General features: G+C 46.6%; 1 protein-coding gene across 1 annotated transcript; it reads left to right on the top strand.

Moving 5' to 3' along the window:
• Nucleotides 1–833: 833 nt before the first annotated feature.
• Nucleotides 834–17,232, top strand: LOC120038707 (leucine-rich repeat-containing protein 74A-like). Its single transcript, XM_038984371.1, has 10 exons — nucleotides 834–1,008; nucleotides 1,664–1,863; nucleotides 2,124–2,231; nucleotides 10,937–11,030; nucleotides 11,136–11,185; nucleotides 11,350–11,431; nucleotides 12,592–12,677; nucleotides 16,562–16,760; nucleotides 16,875–16,942; nucleotides 17,101–17,232. The coding sequence occupies exons 1-10, from the start codon at nucleotides 834–836 to the stop codon at nucleotides 17,230–17,232; spliced, it is 1,194 nt and encodes a 397-aa protein (XP_038840299.1).
• Nucleotides 17,233–18,562: the final 1,330 nt, after the last annotated feature.

The raw sequence follows: 18,562 nt of genomic DNA, 5'->3' as shown, positions 1-18,562 counted from the left end.
AGAACACAAAGAAACAGGGCTACGTTCCAGAACACAAAGAAACAGGGCTACGTTCCAGAACACAAAGAAACAGGGCTACGTTCCAGATCACAAAGAAACAGGGCTACGTTCCAGAACACAAAGAAACAGGGCTACGTTCCAGAACACAAAGAAACAGGGCTACGTTCCAGAACACAAAGAAACAGGGCTACGTTCCAGAACACAAAGAAACAGGGCTACGTTCCAGAACACAAAGAAACAGGGCTACATTCCAGAACACAAAGAAACAGGGCTACGTTCCAGAACACAAAGAAACAGGGCTACGTTCCAGAACACAAAGAAACAGGGCTACATTCCAGAACACAACGAAACAGGGCTACGTTCCAGAACACAAAGAAACAGGGCTACGTTCCAGAACAAAAAAGAAACAGAACACAAGGTTGACTAAGAAAATAAATACAGAACCTTACAAGCACCAAATATGATTTAATATTTACATACTAATTTTGAATGAATTACACTACCACAAAACCATACAGGGCAGTAACATGGATCAGAGATACCTCCCCCCCTTTCTCCCTCCTGTTACTTGGTCTTAGTGAGGTGCTGAAGGCAAGGGTAGCAGAGTTGGGGTTAAGTAGAATTGAAGGCAGTCAATTCAGGAAGTAAACTGAAAATCCAATTCAATAACATTTATTTGTTGTTGTATATTTTCAATGAATTCTAAATAATCTGAAAGTAGAAGCTATTTATAAAACATTTAAACATTTATCCATTTTGGAATTTAACATTCAAATCACTTCCTGAATTGATTGCCTTCAATTTCTTATTGACCACAAACATGCAAAACAGTGATGTCTCAGAGCGAGGGGGACGTGCTGACTCTACCAGCCCCAGAGAACAGGGAGGAGGAGACGGTGGGGTCGGACAAGGTTTTGGATGGTCTGGGCCAGGAGGAGAGCCCAGACTCAACCCCAGCAGAGCAGCCTGACAGCGGGGACGAGTGGGACACAGACTTGGAGGCTGATGGTACTACTGGAGCTGTGTGTGGGGGGTGGGGGAGGTGGTGTGTGTATGTGTGTGTGTGTGAGAGAGAGAGAGAGAGAGAGAGAGAGAGAGAGAAAGAGGGTGGGAGGGAGGGAGGGAGAGAGATGTGTGTTTGTGTGAGTGAGTGTGTGTGTGTATTTCACCAAACACTACAGTACATACATTTTTACGTTTTCAAAACACCACAGTACATCAAATGGGACTTTTTAATTGCTTTTCAGGGATTCTCCATGTCTGCCTTTGGTCCCATAACCATCTCCTCTCTTCTAATCTCCCCGTCTCCTCTCCTCTCCTCCCCCTTCTCCTTTCCTCTCCTCTCTTCCCTCTCCTCTCTTCTCCTTTCCTCCCCTCTCTTTTCCTCTCCTCCTCTCCTTTCATCTACTCTCCTCTCCCCCTTTCCTCTCCCCCCTATTTTCCCCTCTTCTCACCTCCCCTTCTCCTTTCCTTTCCTCTCTTTTCCTCTCCTCTCCCACCTCTCATTTCATTTCCTCTCCTCTCCCTGTCTCCTCTCTTCTCCACCTCTCTTTTGCTCACCTTTCCTGTCCCCCTCTCCTCTCCTCTGCTTTCCTTTCCCCTCCCTCCTCCTCTCTTCACTCCCCCTCCATTTCCTCTTGTTTCCTCTCCTCTCATCCTCCAGAGCAGGACAGGAGAGACAGGCTGGTCTCCCCTACAGAGCTCTACCTGGTGGCCTGTCGTTTGACGGCTGTGATCCCCTGCTCCTACGTCCTCCGTCAGCTAGCCTCCACCACCCTGGACCTCAACCAGCAGGGCACCCTGGACCTCAACCATCATGGCCTGGGACCGCTGGGGGCTAAAGCCCTGGCCATCACCCTCCTGGTGAGTAGAATGAACCCTCCACCATGGGGTTTGGATAAAGAGAGGGGGAAACTGTCTTCTTAATTTTGATACTTTCAAGCCTAGGCCTCAAAAATACTTGACATATAGCGACCATCTATCTGTATAGCAGGCCGGCACCATAGAGTTATAATGTTAGTGCTACCGAGATCTCTTGTTATGCTCATCGAGGGTTGGTGGTATGTTGACTGTAGGTAGATACAGTAGATCACTTGGTTGAATCTGTATGTGTTGCCTTATAGAGCGACGTGCAGATCAGTAACCTGGAGCTGAAGGACAACTACCTTCTGGCTGAGGGGACTGGCTACCTCATGGAGATGTTCAAGGAGAACTTTACTATTCAGAGTCTAGTACGTATAGAATAGTATTATAGAATAGTACTATAGAATAGTATTATAGAATAACATTATAGAATAATATTATAGAATAGTACTATAGAATAGTATTATAGAATAGTATTAAATAATAGTATTAAATAATAGTATTATAGAATAGTATTAAAGAATAGTATTAAATAATAGTATTATAGAATAGTATTATAGAATTGTATTATAGAATAATATAAAATAATATTATTATAGAATAGTATTATAGAATAGTATTATAGCATAGTACTAAAGAGTAGTATTATAGAATAGTATTATAAAATATTATTAAAGAATAGTATTATTGAATAGTATTATATTATTATAGAATAGTATTATAGTATTAAAGAATATAATTATAGAATAGTATTATAGTCTTATAGAATAGTAGAATAGTACCATATAATAGTATTATAGTATTACAGAATAGTATTATAGAATAGTATTATAGCATTATAAAATAGTAGTATAGTATTACAGAATAGTATTAAAGAATAGTATTATAGAATAGTATTAAAGAGTAGTATTATAGAATAGTATCATAGAATAGTATTATGGTATAGTATTATAGAATAGTATTAAAGAATAGTACCATAGAATAGTATTATAGTATTACAGAATAGTATTATAGAATAGTATTATAGCATTATAAAATAGTATTATAGTATTACAGAATAGTATTTAAAGAATAGTATTATAGAATAGTATTATAGTATTAAATAATAGTATTGCATGGATATCTTTATGGGTACGCTACACTGGTTGAAGGGACATGGAGATTATCAAGGAAAACTGCTGCTACACAAACATTGGTTTTCTACCAGAGCCATAAATCTAGGGAGTTAGAACATGAGGTTTCTGCATTATGATGCGTTTACATGGCACTTCCGTCCATGGCAGCCATGTTAGCTCCATATAAATAGCTAGTGTATTCGTAAATTCCCTCTGGCTATCTACTCCGATTTCAGAGCACTCTCGTCTGAGTGTGCCAGGACGTAGAATAAATTATGAATTGACGAACGCTCGACACCGGTTGAATATGAGCGGTGTCAGTAAACGTCGGCAAAAAAAAAGTGTAATTAAATTGTGGCCAGCAGCCCAGTTACAGTCACCAACGCTCTGGATAACATGAAAACAGCCTAACCAGCTCTGCTAGGGCGAGTAAAATGGTCAGAGTGAAGAAGTGTTTTCTCATTTGTGTCTGTAAGTAGCTAGCCAATGTTAGCCAGTTAGCTTGGGTGCTTGACTGCTGTTGTGAGGTCAGAATGCCCTACTCCTCAGCCAGAGCATTCGGTGTGCCCTCTGAAGGCTCCAAGAGCGAAACACTCTGAATTTATGAATGGACAATCTGACCATGCTGAATTTACGAACACCCAGAATGCACTCTGAGCGCCCTCTGGCACTCCAGATTGAATTTAGAAACTATAGTTTCTATACTTAGCTTCCCATGAGCAATATTGACGAATTTTAAACAATGCTATGTAGGTACAATATTCCAAATTCTCATCGTGAATGTAATGCTTAAAGGCGCTAACATGGATTCCATTCTAAAAGTTGCCGCAACTCTCTAAATACAATATATATACAAAAGTATGTGGACACCCCTTCAACTTAGTGGATTCGGCTATTTCAGCAACAACTGTTGCTGACAAGTGTATAAAATCGAGCCCACAGCCATGCAATCTCCATAGACAAACATTGGCAGTAGAATGGCCTTACTGAAGAACTCAGTGACTTTCAACGTGGCACCGTCATACTGTAGGATGCCACCTTTCCAACAAGTCAGTTCATCAAATTTCTGCACTGCTAGATCTGCCCTGGTCAACTGTAAGTGCTGTTATTGTGAAGTGGAAACGTCTAGGAGCAACAACGGTTCAGCCGCGAAGTGGTAGGCCACACAAGCTCACAGAACGGGACCACCGAGTGCTGAAGTACGTAACGCGTAAAAATCGTCTGTCCTCGGTTGCAACACTCACTACAGAGTTCCAAACTGCCTCTGGAAGCAACATCAGCACAATAAATGTTAGTCGGGTGCTTCATAAAATGGGTTTCCATGGCTGAGAAGCCACACACAAGCCTAAGATAACCATGTGCAATGCCAAGCGTTGACTGGAGTGGAGTAAATTCACCGCCATTGGACTCTGGAGCAGTGGAAATGCGTTCTCTGGAGTGATGAATCACGCTTCACCATCTGTCAGTCCGACGGACGAATCTGGGTTTGGTAGATACCAGGAGAACGCTACCTGCCCAAATGCATAGTGCCAACTGTAAAGTTTGGTGGAGTAGAAATAATGGTCTGGGGCTGTTTTTCATTGGTTTGGGCCCCTTAGTTCCAGTGAAGGGAAATGTTAATGCTACAGCATACAATGACATTCTAGACGATTCTGTGCTTCCAACTTTGTTGCAACAGTTTGGGGAAGGCCCTTTCCTGTTTCAGCATGACAATGTCCCCGTGCACAAAGCAAGGTCCATACAGAAATGGTTTGTCGAAATAAATCGTTGTGGAAGAACTTGACTGGCCTGCACGGAGCCCTGACCTCAACCACATCGAACACCTTTGGGATCGCCCAACATCAGTGCTAGACCTCACTAATGCTCTTGTGGCTGAATGGAAGCAAGTCCTCACAGCAATGTTCCAACATCTAGTGGAAAGCCTTCCCAGAAGAGTGGAAGCTGTTATAGCAGCAAAGGGGGGACCAACTCCATATTAATGTCCATGATTTTGGAATGAGATGTTCGACGAGCAGGTGTCCACATACTTTTGGTCATGCAGTGTATATGTCTCTGGTTTCTACCAGTGTTATATAATTTCCTCCATCAGAGGGTGACACAGGGTAAATTACCAATGCCAGAGCCATAATATCAAAGCAAGGTTACTTTAGATTTGTGATTTCCTATTTTTTTTAAATTTCTATTCGTTTTTAGATTTTTATTAGGAATTCAGTTTAGTTTCAGTTCGTTTTCAGACTTGATTTACTCGTGTTAATTCAGTTTCAGTTTTATAAAAACATTTCTATTTCGTTTTTATATGATTTAGCTTCAGTTTTAGTTTATGGATGGGAGGCTAGGAGCAATGCATGTGTTGTAGACCTATAGCAGGGGTATTCCAGTACTATTTATTAATGTGTTGTAGACCTATAGCAGGTCTACTGCAGTACTATTTATTAATGTGTTGTAGACCTATAGCAGGAGTACTGCAGTACTATTTATTAATGTGTTGTAGACCTATAGCAGGGGTACTGCGGTACTATTTATTAATGTGTTGTAGACCTATAGCAGGAGTACTGCAGTACTATTTATTAATGTGTTGTAGACCTATAGCAGGGGTACTGCAGTACTATTTATTAATGTGTTGTAGACCTATAGCAGGGGTACTGCGGTACTATTTATTAATGTGTTGTAGACCTATAGCAGGAGTACTGCAGTATTATTTATTAATGTGTTGTAGACCTATAGCAGGAGTACTGCAGTACTATTTATTAATGTGTTGTAGACCTATAGCAGGGGTACTGCAGTACTATTTATTAATGTGTTGTTGACCTATAGCAGGAGTACTGCAGTACTATTTATTAATGTGTTGTAGACCTATAGCAGGGGTACTGCAGTACTATGTATTAATGTGTTGTTGACCTATAGCAGGGGTATTCCAGTACTATTTATTAATGTGTTGTTGACCTATAGCAGGGGTACTGCAGTACTATTTTTAATGTGTTGTAGACCTATAGCAGGAGTACTGCAGTACTATTTATTAATGTGTTGTAGACCTATAGCAGGGGTATTCCAGTACTATTTATTAATGTGTTGTTGACCTATAGCAGGGGTACTGCAGTACTATTTTGAATGTGTTGTAGACCTATAGCAGGAGTACTGCAGTACTATTTATTAATGTGTTGTAGACCTATAGCAGGTCTACTCCAGTACTATTTATTAATGTGTTGTAGACCTATAGCAGGGGTATTCCAGTACTATTTGAGATGGTCTGGTCACTCAAATTTCCTAGGTCCAGATGGATATTGTCATTTATCGGCGAAGTAACAAACCCCCACCTCACAACCCAAACTGTTTAAACTATTCACACCCTTCTTGTTGGCAGAGAGAAAAATGTGCAGTTTTAAAGCTCCTGTTCTGCAATTCTACACGTTGTGCCATCTAGCGAGGAGAAAATGTAGCCGTTTAACATTCATTTACTGTAATTCTACAAGTTTTCCACGTTTTACGTGTGTTCATATGATACCAGGAGTTGAATTCTGATAGATATAATAGCTGTCCCACTTTGTCTTTATGCTGAAATTCTTTGAGGGCGCTGTTCAGATTAACTTTGAGGTTGGTTGGGGTTCTCCCTTTCATCTCTGTTCCACACGCTGCCATCTTCTAACACTACAATTGTTTGTGTCCTTTCCAGCAATGTACTCAAAATAATCCCATACAGGGTTTATGCCTTTTGCGATCAACCACTGCTGGTGTGGGGTTTGCTGCCGCCATTGTTCACGCTTTTGCTCCGCGCTCACGCTCGGATTTCTTGCCTGTTAGCTACTGATAGATAGTGATAGTATACTCTACAAAAAAAAAGGTTTCCAAACGGGTTCTTCGTTGTCCCCAAAGGAGAACACATTTTGTTTCCAGGTAGAACCCTTCTTGGTTCCAGATAGAACCATTTTGGGTTCCATGTAGAACCCTCTGTGGAAAAGGTTCTATATTGAAGCCAAAACGGTTCTACCTGGAACCAAAAAGGGTTCTCCTATGGAGACAGGTTTCCATCCAATTGACCCTTTGGTTCCTGTTGCAGCCTCAGACAAAACAATTCCGGGAAGCCCAATTCCCCATTCAACCACTGACGAAATCCCCTCACAATGATCTCAAACTGTGTTTCTAATACACAATGAAATTAAACACAGACTATCCCTTGCTAATCAGGAGACAAGTGAGTATGTTGTGGTGAACTGTCATTTACATTCGCTTCACGGGAACCTGGTAAAATTACGTGTGTAGAGTAGCTAGCCACTGAATTCAGTCAAAGCTATTACCACTTTTGGAGCTAACCAGTCCTCTCAAATCATATCCTGATGTCGACAGCAGACAGCATTTCACGGTAAAGTCTACACTTGTTGTATTCGGCGCATGTGGCAAATAAAGTTGGATTTGAGATGGGCGTTGTATTCACAATATTGCTAACTTAGCTAGCTAACATGCATTTTGAGAAAACAAGTTATATTAAGTGGCTAGCTAGCTTGTCTGAGGTGTCGGACTTGATGACAGTTGCTATCCATTGGAGCGCTGCGATTGGTTGGCCAAAATTCTGGGGCAGGGCTTAGCGAAGGGTCAATAGATGTCGTGAAGAGGTCAATCAAACTCGACCAAAACAATGGAATTGCCATGGAAACACGTGGGGGAAAGATCCAGAGTCTCCTCATTGCCCTCCAACAAAATTAGCATACATTTAGGCTATTGTTTATTCTATCACACTATGTCAAATAAAATAAAATGTTATTTGTCACATGCGCCGAATACAACAGGTGTAGACCTTACAGTGAAATGCTTACTTACAAGTCCTTATCCAACGATGCAGTTTTAAGAAAATACCTAAAAAATAAAAAGTAAGAAAAAAGTAAGAGATAAGAAAAACAAATAATTAAAGAGGAGCAGTGAATAACAATAGCGGGGCTATATACAGGGGGTACAGAGTCAATGTGGAGGCTATATACAGGGGCTACCGGTACAGAGTCAATGTGGAGGCTATATACAGGTGGTACCGGTACAGAGTCAATGTGGAGGCTATATACAGGGGCTACCGGTACAGAGTCAATGTGGAGGCTATATACAGGTGGTACCGGTACAGAGTCAATGTGGAGGCTATATACAGGGGGTACCGGTACAGAGTCAATGTGGAGGCTATATACAGGGGCTACCGGTACAGAGTCAATGTGGAGGCTATATACAGGGGGTACCATACAGAGTCAATGTGGAGGCTATATACAGGGGGTACCGGTACAGAGTCAATGTGGAGGCTATATACAGGGGGTACCGGTACAGAGTCAATGTGGAGGCTATATACAGGGGGGTACCGGTACAGAGTCAATGTGTCAATGTGCTGGGGCACCGGTGTCGAGGTAATTTAGATAATTATGTACATGCAGGTAGGGTTGTTAAAGTGGCTATGCATAGATAATAACAGAGTAGTAGCAGCGTGGGGGGGTGCAAATAGTCTGGGTAGCCATTTGATTAGCTGTTCAGGAGTCTTATGGCTTGGGGGTAGATGCTGTTTAGAAGCCTCTTGGACCTAGACTTGGCGCTCCGGTACAGCTTGCCGTGCGGTAGCAGAGAGAACAGTCTATGAGTAGGGTGGCTGGAGTCTTTGACAATTTTTAGGGCCTTCCTCTGACACCGCCTGGTATAGACGTCCTGGATGGCAGGAAGCTTAGGCCCGGTGATGTACTGGGCTGTTCGCACTACCCTCTGTAGTGCCTTGCGGTCGGAGGCCGAGCAGTTGCCGTACCAGGCAGTGATGCAACCCGTCAGGAATCAGGGTGCTTTCAATGGTGTAGCTGTAAAATCTTTTGAGGATCTGAGGACCCATGACGAATCTTTTCAGTCTCCTGAGGGGGAATAGGTTTTGTCTTGCCCTCTTCACGACTGTCTTGGTGTGCTTGGACCATGTTAGTTTGTTGTTGATGTAGACGCCAAGGAACTTGAAGCTCTCAACCTGCTCCACTACAGCCCCGTCGATGAGAATGGGGGCGTACTCTGTCGTCTTTTTCCTGTAGTCCACAATCATCTCCTTTGTCTTGATCACGTTGAGGGAGAGGTTGTTGTCCTTGCACCACATGGTCAGGTCTCTGACCTCCTCCCTATAGGCTGTCTCATCATTGTCAGTGATCAGGCCTACCACTGTTGTGTCATACATATGGTTAGCAGATGTTAATGCGAATGTAGCAAAATGTTTGTGCTTCTAGTTCCAACTATGCAGTAACAGGGCTGAGAACGCACCCTTGTGGGGCCCCAGTGTTGAGGATCAGCGGGGTGGAGAGGTTGTTTCCTACCTTTACCACTTGGAGGCGGCCCGTCAGTAAGTCCAGGACCCAGTTGCACAGGGCGGGGTTCGAGACCCAGGGTCTCGAGCTTAATGACGAGTTTGGAGGGTACTATGGTGTTAAATGCTGAGCTGTAGTCGATGAAAAGCATTCTTACATAGGTATTCCTCTTGTCCAGATGGGATAGGGCAGTGTGCAGTGTGATGGCGATTGCATCATCAGTTGACCTGTTGGGGCGGTAAGCAAATTGGAGTGGGTCTATCAGGTAGGGTGAAGGTGATATGATCCTTGACTAGTTTCTCAAAGCACTTCATGATGACAGAAGTGAGTGCAATGGGACTGTAGTCATTTAGTTCAGTTACCTTAGCTTTCTTGGGAACAGGAACAATGGTGGCCATCTTGAAACATGTGGGAACAGCAGACTGGGACAGGGATTGATTGAATATGTCCGTAAACACACCAGGAACAACTTCTACATGTTATGCAGTCAAATACATCAAAATGGAACTTCAGTAACCACATTGCAGGCCTGTTACAAAACATAAATCTTGACGGATTTCACGAATATCCAGTTTGTTAGATCAAATGTCTGCGTTCCATTGAGTCCTTTACCCCACCTATTGGTAGCAGATTTTCATGCAAATATTCTAAAATCCACATCCGCATTTTCCCACCAATGGTGTGTTTCCACCAAACTGACTTGTTGCAGATAAAAATCAGTGTGTGATGACATGGTGCACACAAAATAAAAATCAGTGTGTGATGACATAGAGCACACCAAAAAAAAAATCAGTGTGTGATGACATAGAGCACACAAAATAAAAATCTAAAGTGAACGTGTTTCCATCGCATTTTCAACTCGGTAGGCTAGTCTACATGATGAGATTATTATGGATACGGGGGAGAATATTTTTATTTGTCAAACGGCAGTCAAGCATCGATCATCATGTCACCAGAATAAGACCCTCAATATTTATTGGAAAAGAGCGTCAAGCTCATCACCATGCTCTTTCACCACCCTCTTGAAGCTAGTCATAACTTATTTAATTTGTAGCGTAATAAACTGCATGGTTACCGGAGTCGTAGTGGGAGGACTTCACACCATGGCATCACGTGACTCCAAGTTTACTTCGATATAATGGTTATTATATTAATATTTGCGCAGAAAGGCGTTTCCACTCCCCGTTCTCGCATAATTAATCTTACAGACACAAAAAGATCCCACCATGTCGAACGGATAAATTATCTGTCGGCATTTTTACAATTTTACAGACACTTCCTGTTTCCATCACAGCTGTGTGATTTTGAGGTTAAAGATAATAGTTTCATTATAGTTTTAGTTTTTCAAATGTTTTTCCTATAAATATTGTAATGAAACAGGTCTCGAACCCTCGACCTTCGAGCCCGAAGTCCGGCGCGCTATCGACTGTGCCGCAAAAGCATGCTCCTGCGGCAGACTCGATTTCCGCGCTTATAAACCCAGGGTCGTTACAATATGTTATTAAATAGTTTTTCCAATTTTAGTTTCAGATTTCGTATATAACATAATAACCTTCTGACAGAGTATTACACGTGGCTCTGGTTTGTGCTTCAAACCACGGCCCCAAAATCCCAAATCGACCGATCTGTGGTAGTGGCTGATAGGAAATGTGTCTGTTCCAGAACCTCTCCAACAACCACCTCCAGTCCGCAGGGTCTAAGCACATCTGTAAAATGCTGTTAGACAATGTCTCCATCAAATCCATCAACCTATCAGGTGCTGTATAGTTTTATCTATGGCCTACTGTATACACACACACGTTGAATCGTTGTGTACATGTATGTAAACATTAAAGCTGTCACTCCTTCTTTCCTCAACCAGGAAATGGGTTCATCGACGCTGATGCCAAAAGGTTGGCTGACGCTCTGGCAGTAAGTTATCTTTTTATATCTGTCATGAATCATCGGGAGGCCGTTTCAAACAACACATACAAAGAGCTACTGTAGAAATCTGGTAACTTTCCACAAATCCCCTGTTTGTTTGGGGTGAAAGTTAGCAGATTTGTGCAACCCTATGACTCTTCCCCCTCCAATAGAACAACTACTGGCTGAAAGACCTGGACCTGAGTCACAACCAGTTCTGTGACATGGGAGGAGAACACCTGGGACAGATGCTAGGTAAGACGGTGGATTTGGCTGGATCGCATTATTGGAAACCAAGACTGTTCTCAGGGCAGGTTTACTAGCAGAAGGGACTTTTCGTAGCAGGTTAGGATAACTTAAGCAGCAGGTTAAGAGAATTAACGTAGCAGGTTAGGAGAATTAGAGTAAGGGTTAGGGTTCGCTAAAATGCTACAATTGTCAACGACGCGACGCAAACATATCTAGATACGACCTGCCCTGAGAACAGTCTTGGTTTCCACTATGCTGCGTGGACGTGTCTCTGTCAAATGGCACCCTATTCACTATTTAGTGTACTACATTTGACCAGGGCCCATAGGGAATAGGGTGCCATGTGACCAGGACCCATAGAGAATAGGGTGCCATTTGACCAGGGCCCATAAGGAATAGGGTGCCATTTGACCAGGGCCCATAGGGAATAGGGTGCCATTTGACCAGGGCCCATAGAGAATAGGGTGCCATTTGACCAGGGCCCATAGGGAAGAGGGTGCCATTTGACCAGGGCCCATAGAGAATAGGGGGCCATTTGACCAGGGCCCAGAGGGAATAGGGTGCCATTTGACCAGGGCCCAGAGGGAATAGGGTGCCATTTGACCAGGGCCCATAGGGAATAGGGTGCCATTTGACCAGGGCCCATAGGGAATAGGGTGCCATTTGACCAGGGCCCATAGGGAATAGGGTGCCATTTGACCAGGGCCCATAGGGAATAGGGTGCCATTTGACCAGGGCCCATAGGGAATAGGGTGCCATTTGACCAGGGCCCATAGGGAATAGGGTGCCATTTGACCAGGGCCCATAGGGAATAGGGTGCCATTTGACCAGGGCCCATAGAGAATAGGGTGCCATTTGACCAGGGCCCATAGGGAATAGGGTGCCATTTGACCAGGGCCCATAGGGAATAGGGGGCCATTTTGGGTGCTTTTGACCAGGGCCCATAGGGAATAGGGGGCCATTTGGGATGCATCGGGAGTGTTATTCCCATTACAGGTCCCGAGGGACACCTGTGAATGCATATTTCCTCTCCATACTTCTGATCAACAGCACTCAATCTGGTAATTGATGAACATGAGATCTCATCACTTTTGCCTGGACCAATTGTAAATTCCCTTTTTTCCCCCAACTGATTTGTTGATTGGCCCGTTTTTCTTTCCTCTCAGCCAATAACGAGGGCCTGGAGATGCTGGACCTGAGCTGGAACCATTTGAGGATGAGTGGAGCCGTGACACTGTGTGCTGGACTTAAGGTAGTCTTAGTATTACCTGGCTAAAAATCATAGAAACGCTGTCCACTCCTCTTCAGTGCCACAATCCTCTCCCCTATCCACCCTCCTCTCCCCTATCCACCCTCCTCTCCCCTATCCACCCTCCTCTCTCCTATCCACCCTCCTCTCCCCTATCCACCCTCCTCTCCCCTATCCACCCTCCTCTCCCCTATCCACCCTCCTCTCCCCTATCCACCCTCCTCTCCCCTATCCACCCTCCTCTCCCCTATCCACCCTCCTCTCCCCTATCCACCTTCCTCTCCCCTATCCACCCTCCTCTCCCCTATCCACCCTCCTCTCCCATCCTCCCCCTCCCCTATCCACCCTCCCCTCCCCTATCCACCCTCCTCTCCCCTATCCACCCTCCTCTCCCATCCTCCCCCTCCCCTATCCACCCTCCCCTCCCCTATCCACCCTCCTCTCCCCTATCCACCCTCCTCTCCCCTATCCACCCTCCTCTCCCCTATCCACCCTCCTCTCCCATCCTCCCCCTCCCCTATCCACCCTCCCCTCCCCTATCCACCCTCCTCTCCCCTATCCACCCTCCTCTCCCCTATCCACCCTCCTCTCCCCTATCCACCCTCCTCTCCCATCGTCCTCCTCTCCCCTATCCACCCTCCTCTCCCATCCTCCTCCTCTCCCCTATCCACCCTCCTCTCCCATCCTCCTCCTCTCCCATCCTCCCCCTCCCCTATCCAACCTCCTCTCCCATCCTCCTCCTCTCCCATCCTCCCCCCTCCCCTATCCACCCTCCTCTCCCATCCTCCTCCTCTCCCATCCTCCCCCCTCCCCTATCCACCCTCCTCTCCCCTATCGACCCTCCTCTCCCCTATCCACCCTCCTCTCCCCTATCCACCCTCCCCTCCCCTATCCACCCTCCTCTCCCATCCGCCTCCTCTCCCATCCTCCTCCTCTCCCATCCTCCCCCCTCCCCTATCCACCCTCCTCTCCCATCCTCCTCCCCTCCCCTATCCACCCTCCTCTCCCATCCTCCTCCTCTCCCATCCTCCCCCCTCCCCTATCCACTCTCCTCTCCCATCCTCCTCCCCTCCCATATCCACCCTCCTCTCCCATCCTCCTCCTCTCCCATCCTCCCCCTCCCCTATCCATCCTCCTCTCCCATCCTCCCCCCCTCCCCTATCCACCCTCCTCTCCCATCCTCCTCCTCTCCCATCCTCCTCCTCTCCCATCCTCCCCCCTCCCCTATCCACCCTCCTCTCCCATCCTCCTCCCCTCCCCTATCCACCCTCCTCTCCCATCCACCTCCTCTCCCATCCTCCTCTCCCATCCTCCCCCTCCCCTATCCACCCTCCTCTCCCATCCTCCTCCCCTCCCCTATCCACCCTCCTCTCCCATCCTCCTCCTCTCCCATCCTCCTCCTCTCCCATCCTCCTCCCCTCCCCTATCCACCCTCCTCTCCCATCCTCCTCCTCTCCCATCCTCCCCCCTCCCCTATCCACCCTCCTCTCCCATCCTCCTCTCTAAATCTCCTCCCCTATCCACCCTCCTCTCCCATCCTCCTCTCTAAATCTCCTCCCCTCCCCTATCCACCCTCCCATCCTCCTCCCCTCCTCTCCCATCCTCCTCTCTAAATCTCCTCCCCTCCCCTATCCACCCTCCTCTCCCATCCTCCTCCCCTCCTTTACCATCCTCCTCTCTAAATCCCCTCCCCTATCCACCCTCCTCTCCCATCCTCCTCCCCTCCTTTACCATCCTCCTTTCTAAATCCCCTCCCCTATCCACCCTCCTCTCCCATCCTCCTCTCCTCCTTTACCATCCTCCTTTCTAAATCCCCTCCCCTATCCACCCTCCTCTCCCATCCTCCTCCCCTCCTTTACCATCCTCCTTTCTAAATCCCCTCCCCTATCCACCCTCCCATCCTCCTCCCCTCCTCTCCCATCCTCCTCTCTAAATCTCCTCCCCTCCCCTATCCACCCTCCTCTCCCATCCTCCTCCCCTCCTTTACCATCCTCCTCTCTAAATCCCCTCCCCTATCCACCCTCCTCTCCCATCCTCCTCCCCTCCTTTACCATCCTCCTTTCTAAATCCCCTCCCCTATCCACCCTCCTCTCCCATCCTCCTCTCCTCCTTTACCATCCTCCTTTCTAAATCCCCTCCCCTATCCACCCTCCTCTCCCATCCTCCTCCCCTCCTTTACCATCCTCCTTTCTAAATCCCCTCCCCTATCCACCCTCCTCTCCCATCCTCCTCCCCTCCTTTACCATCCTCCTCTCTAAATCTCCTCCCCTCCCCTATCCACCCTCCTCTCCCATCCTCCTCCCCTCCTTTACCATCCTCCTCTCTAAATCCCCTCCCCTATCCACCCTCCTCTCCCATCCTCCTCTCCTCCTTTACCATCCTCCTCTCTAAATCCCCTCCCCTATCCACCCTCCTCTCCCATCCTCCTTTCTAAATCCCCTCCCCTATCCACCCTCCTCTCCCATCCTCCTCCCCTCCTTTACCATCCTCCTCTCTAAATCCCCTCCCCTATCCACCCTCCTCTCCCATCCTCCTCCCCTCCTTTACCATCCTCCTCTCTAAATCCCCTCCCCTATCCACCCTCCTCTCCCATCCTCCTCCCCTCCTTTACCATCCTCCTCTCTAAATCCCCTCCCCTATCCACCCTCCTCTCCCATCCTCCTCTCCTCCTTTACCATCCTCCTCTCTAAATCCCCTCCCCTATCCACCCTCCTCTCCCATCCTCCTCTCCTCCTTTACCATCCTCCTCTCTAAATCCCCTCCCCTATCCACCCTCCTCTCCCATCCTCCTCTCCTCCTTTACCATCCTCCTCTCTAAATCCCCTCCCCTATCCACCCTCCTCTCCCATCCTCCTCTCCTCCTTTACCATCCTCCTCTCTAAATCCCCTCCCCTATCCACTCTCCTCTCCCATCCTCCTCTCCTCCTTTACCATCCTCCTCTCTAAATCCCCTCCCCTATCCACCCTCCTCTCCCATCCTCCTCTCCTCCTTTACCATCCTCCTCTCTAAATCCCCTCCCCTATCCACTCTCCTCTCCCATCCTCTTCTCCTCCCTTCCTCTCTCCCCTATTCTTTCTACCATTGATACCCACCTCCTCCTCTCCCACCCACCTCTCCTCCTCTCCCATATCATCATGCCAGTTATATCATGTAACTGGTAATATCATGCCAGTTATATCATGTAACAGGTAATATAATGTAACAGGTAATATCATAACCCTAAAGCTTAGATTTGCATGAGTAAACTGATATATTTTTCTGGTCTCTGACACCCAAAGTCAATAAACTACTTTTAGTTATCAATAAAATGTGGTAAGTTTGTAAATTTTTGTGAAATACCCCTTCCATGGAGGTTTTCGTATCGATATAGAACAAGACAAACAGCAATGAAGGGCCTTAACCGTGCTCTAAGGCACCTCTACCTGACTGTAGCACAAAGAGCTTACGTTATGGCCATTCTTCTGAAAAAAAAGGGTGGAAAGAAAAATAATTTAAAAGAAAGTAATTTAAAAGAGGACAAGAATCTATGATATAAATAATCAAGGACTTGGGACTATGAAGTTATATCTGCAAAATGTACTGTATAATTTTGACATTATTAGTATTTTTCAAGTCCCAGATCTCAGAACTGTTTTGGTGTTGTCTTCCTCTTTCATGAATCAATAAATATGTCACCTTACATAGAATTACGTTTTATTGACAACCCAGCATTGTGTGATTGGATTGCAGCTAGTACAGTATAGCACCAAGTTAAAATGTGTTTTTATCTGAAATATCTCACATGTAAAGGACAACCACACAATTTTTTGACCAAAATGTCAGATAGAACATTATATTCCAACAAGAAATCACTGGACATCCCTCTCTCCCTCCCCTCCTCCTCCAGGTGAATGTAACCCTGAAGCAGTTGGACCTGTCCTGGAACGGGTTCGGCAGTGCCGGTGCGCAGGCTCTGGGGGAGGCCCTACGTCACAACAACACACTGGTGCATCTGGACCTCAGCAACAACCGGGTCTCAGACGAGGGCACCGCTCTGCTCTGTAACGGCCTGGCAGCTAACGACAGCCTCAGGGTCTTACGGGTGGGTTTAGTTTACTTTATTAGGATCCCCATTAGTTGTTGCACATGCAGCAGCTACTCTATCCTGGTGTGGGGTGCTTATGAATGCGTTATGTATGTGTTATAAATGTGTTACAAAGTCTCAGACGAGGGCACCGCACTGCTCTGTAACGGCCTGGCAGCCAACGACAGGCTCAGGGTCCTCAGGGTAGGTGGCTGCTTCATAACACATTCATAACTCATACGTACAGCATCCATAAAACAGTACATAAGCATGCCATAAATGACATACTTCCCCCGTACATCTAATGTTCAGACAAGTGTAGACTAAAATTCAATGTAGTTTGATGTGCTTCCGTTGTACAGCTGGCCCATAACCCTTTAACACAGATGGGAGCTCTGACTCTACTCAACAGCGTCAGATACAACCCCAAGTCAGCCCTGGAAGAGATTAACATCTCAGTGAGATACTTCAAACTACAACCATCAACTGTTTAGCAACTTGTTTGTGTTTGTTTGAGTTTTGTACGTGATTTTACGCATGTGCATCCCTGTGTGTGTGTGTATGTGTCCGTCCCTGTGTGTGTGTGTATGTGTCCGTCCCTGTGTGTGTGTGTATGTGTCCGTCCCTGTGTGTGTGTGTATGTGTCCGTCCCTGTGTGTGTGTGTATGTGTCCGTCCCTGTGTGTGTGTATGTGTCCGTCCGTCCCTGTGTGTGTGTGTATGTGTCCGTCCCTGTGTGTGTGTGTATGTGTCCGTCCCTGTGTGTGTGTGTATGTGTCCGTCCCTGTGTGTGTGTGTATGTGTCCGTCCCTGTGTGTGTGTGTATGTGTCCGTCCCTGTGTGTGTGTGTATGTGTCCGTCCCTGTGTGTGTGTGTATGTGTCCGTCCCTGTGTGTGTGTGTGTGTCCGTCCGTCCCTGTGTGTGTGTGTCCGTCCCTGTGTGTGTGTGTATGTGTCCGTCCCTGTGTGTGTGTGTATGTGTCCGTCCCTGTGTGTGTGTGTATGTGTCCGTCCCTGTGTGTGTGTATGTGTCCGTCCGTCCCTGTGTGTGTGTGTATGTGTCCGTCCCTGTGTGTGTGTGTATGTGTCCGTCCCTGTGTGTGTGTGTGTGTCCGTCCGTCCCTGTGTGTGTGTGTATGTGTCCGTCCCTGTGTGTGTGTGTGTGTCCGTCCGTCCCTGTGTGTGTGTGTCCGTCCCTGTGTGTGTGTGTATGTGTCCGTCCCTGTGTGTGTGTGTATGTGTCCGTCCCTGTGTGTGTGTGTATGTGTCCGTCCCTGTGTGTGTTTGTGTATCCGTCTGTCCGTCCCTGTGTGTGTGTATCTGTCTGTCCGTCCCTGTGTGTGTGTGTGTATCTGTCTGTCCGTCCCTGTGTGTGTTTGTGTATCCGTCTGTCCGTCCCTGTGTGTGTGTATCCGTCTGTCCGTCCCTGTGTGTGTTTGTGTATCCGTCTGTCCGTCCCTGTGTGTGTGTATCTGTCTGTCCGTCCCTGTGTGTGTGTGTATGTGTCCGTCCGTGCCTGTGTGTTTGTGTATCCGTCTGTCCGTCTGCGTGTGTGTGTATCTGTCTGTCCGTCTGTGTGTGTGTGTATCCGTCTGTCCGTCTGCGTGTGTGTGTATCTGTCTGTCCGTCTGCGTGTGTGTGTATCTGTCTGTCCGTCTGTGTGTGTGTGTATCCGTCTGTCCGTCCCTGTGTGTGTAGACGGTGCTGGTAAACGAGGCATTTGTGGAGCTGCTGGAGGCAGTGTGTCAGAACCGTTCAGGTCTGGAGGTCCAGTACCAGGGGGTTACGGGCTCTATCACCAGGACCAAAAAACCCTCCATCGCAC

This window comes from Salvelinus namaycush, unplaced genomic scaffold (genome assembly GCF_016432855.1).
Source record: "Salvelinus namaycush isolate Seneca unplaced genomic scaffold, SaNama_1.0 Scaffold234, whole genome shotgun sequence".
NCBI classification, from domain to species: domain Eukaryota; kingdom Metazoa; phylum Chordata; class Actinopteri; order Salmoniformes; family Salmonidae; genus Salvelinus; species Salvelinus namaycush.
This window is presented reverse-complemented; position numbering and strand designations above follow the sequence as displayed.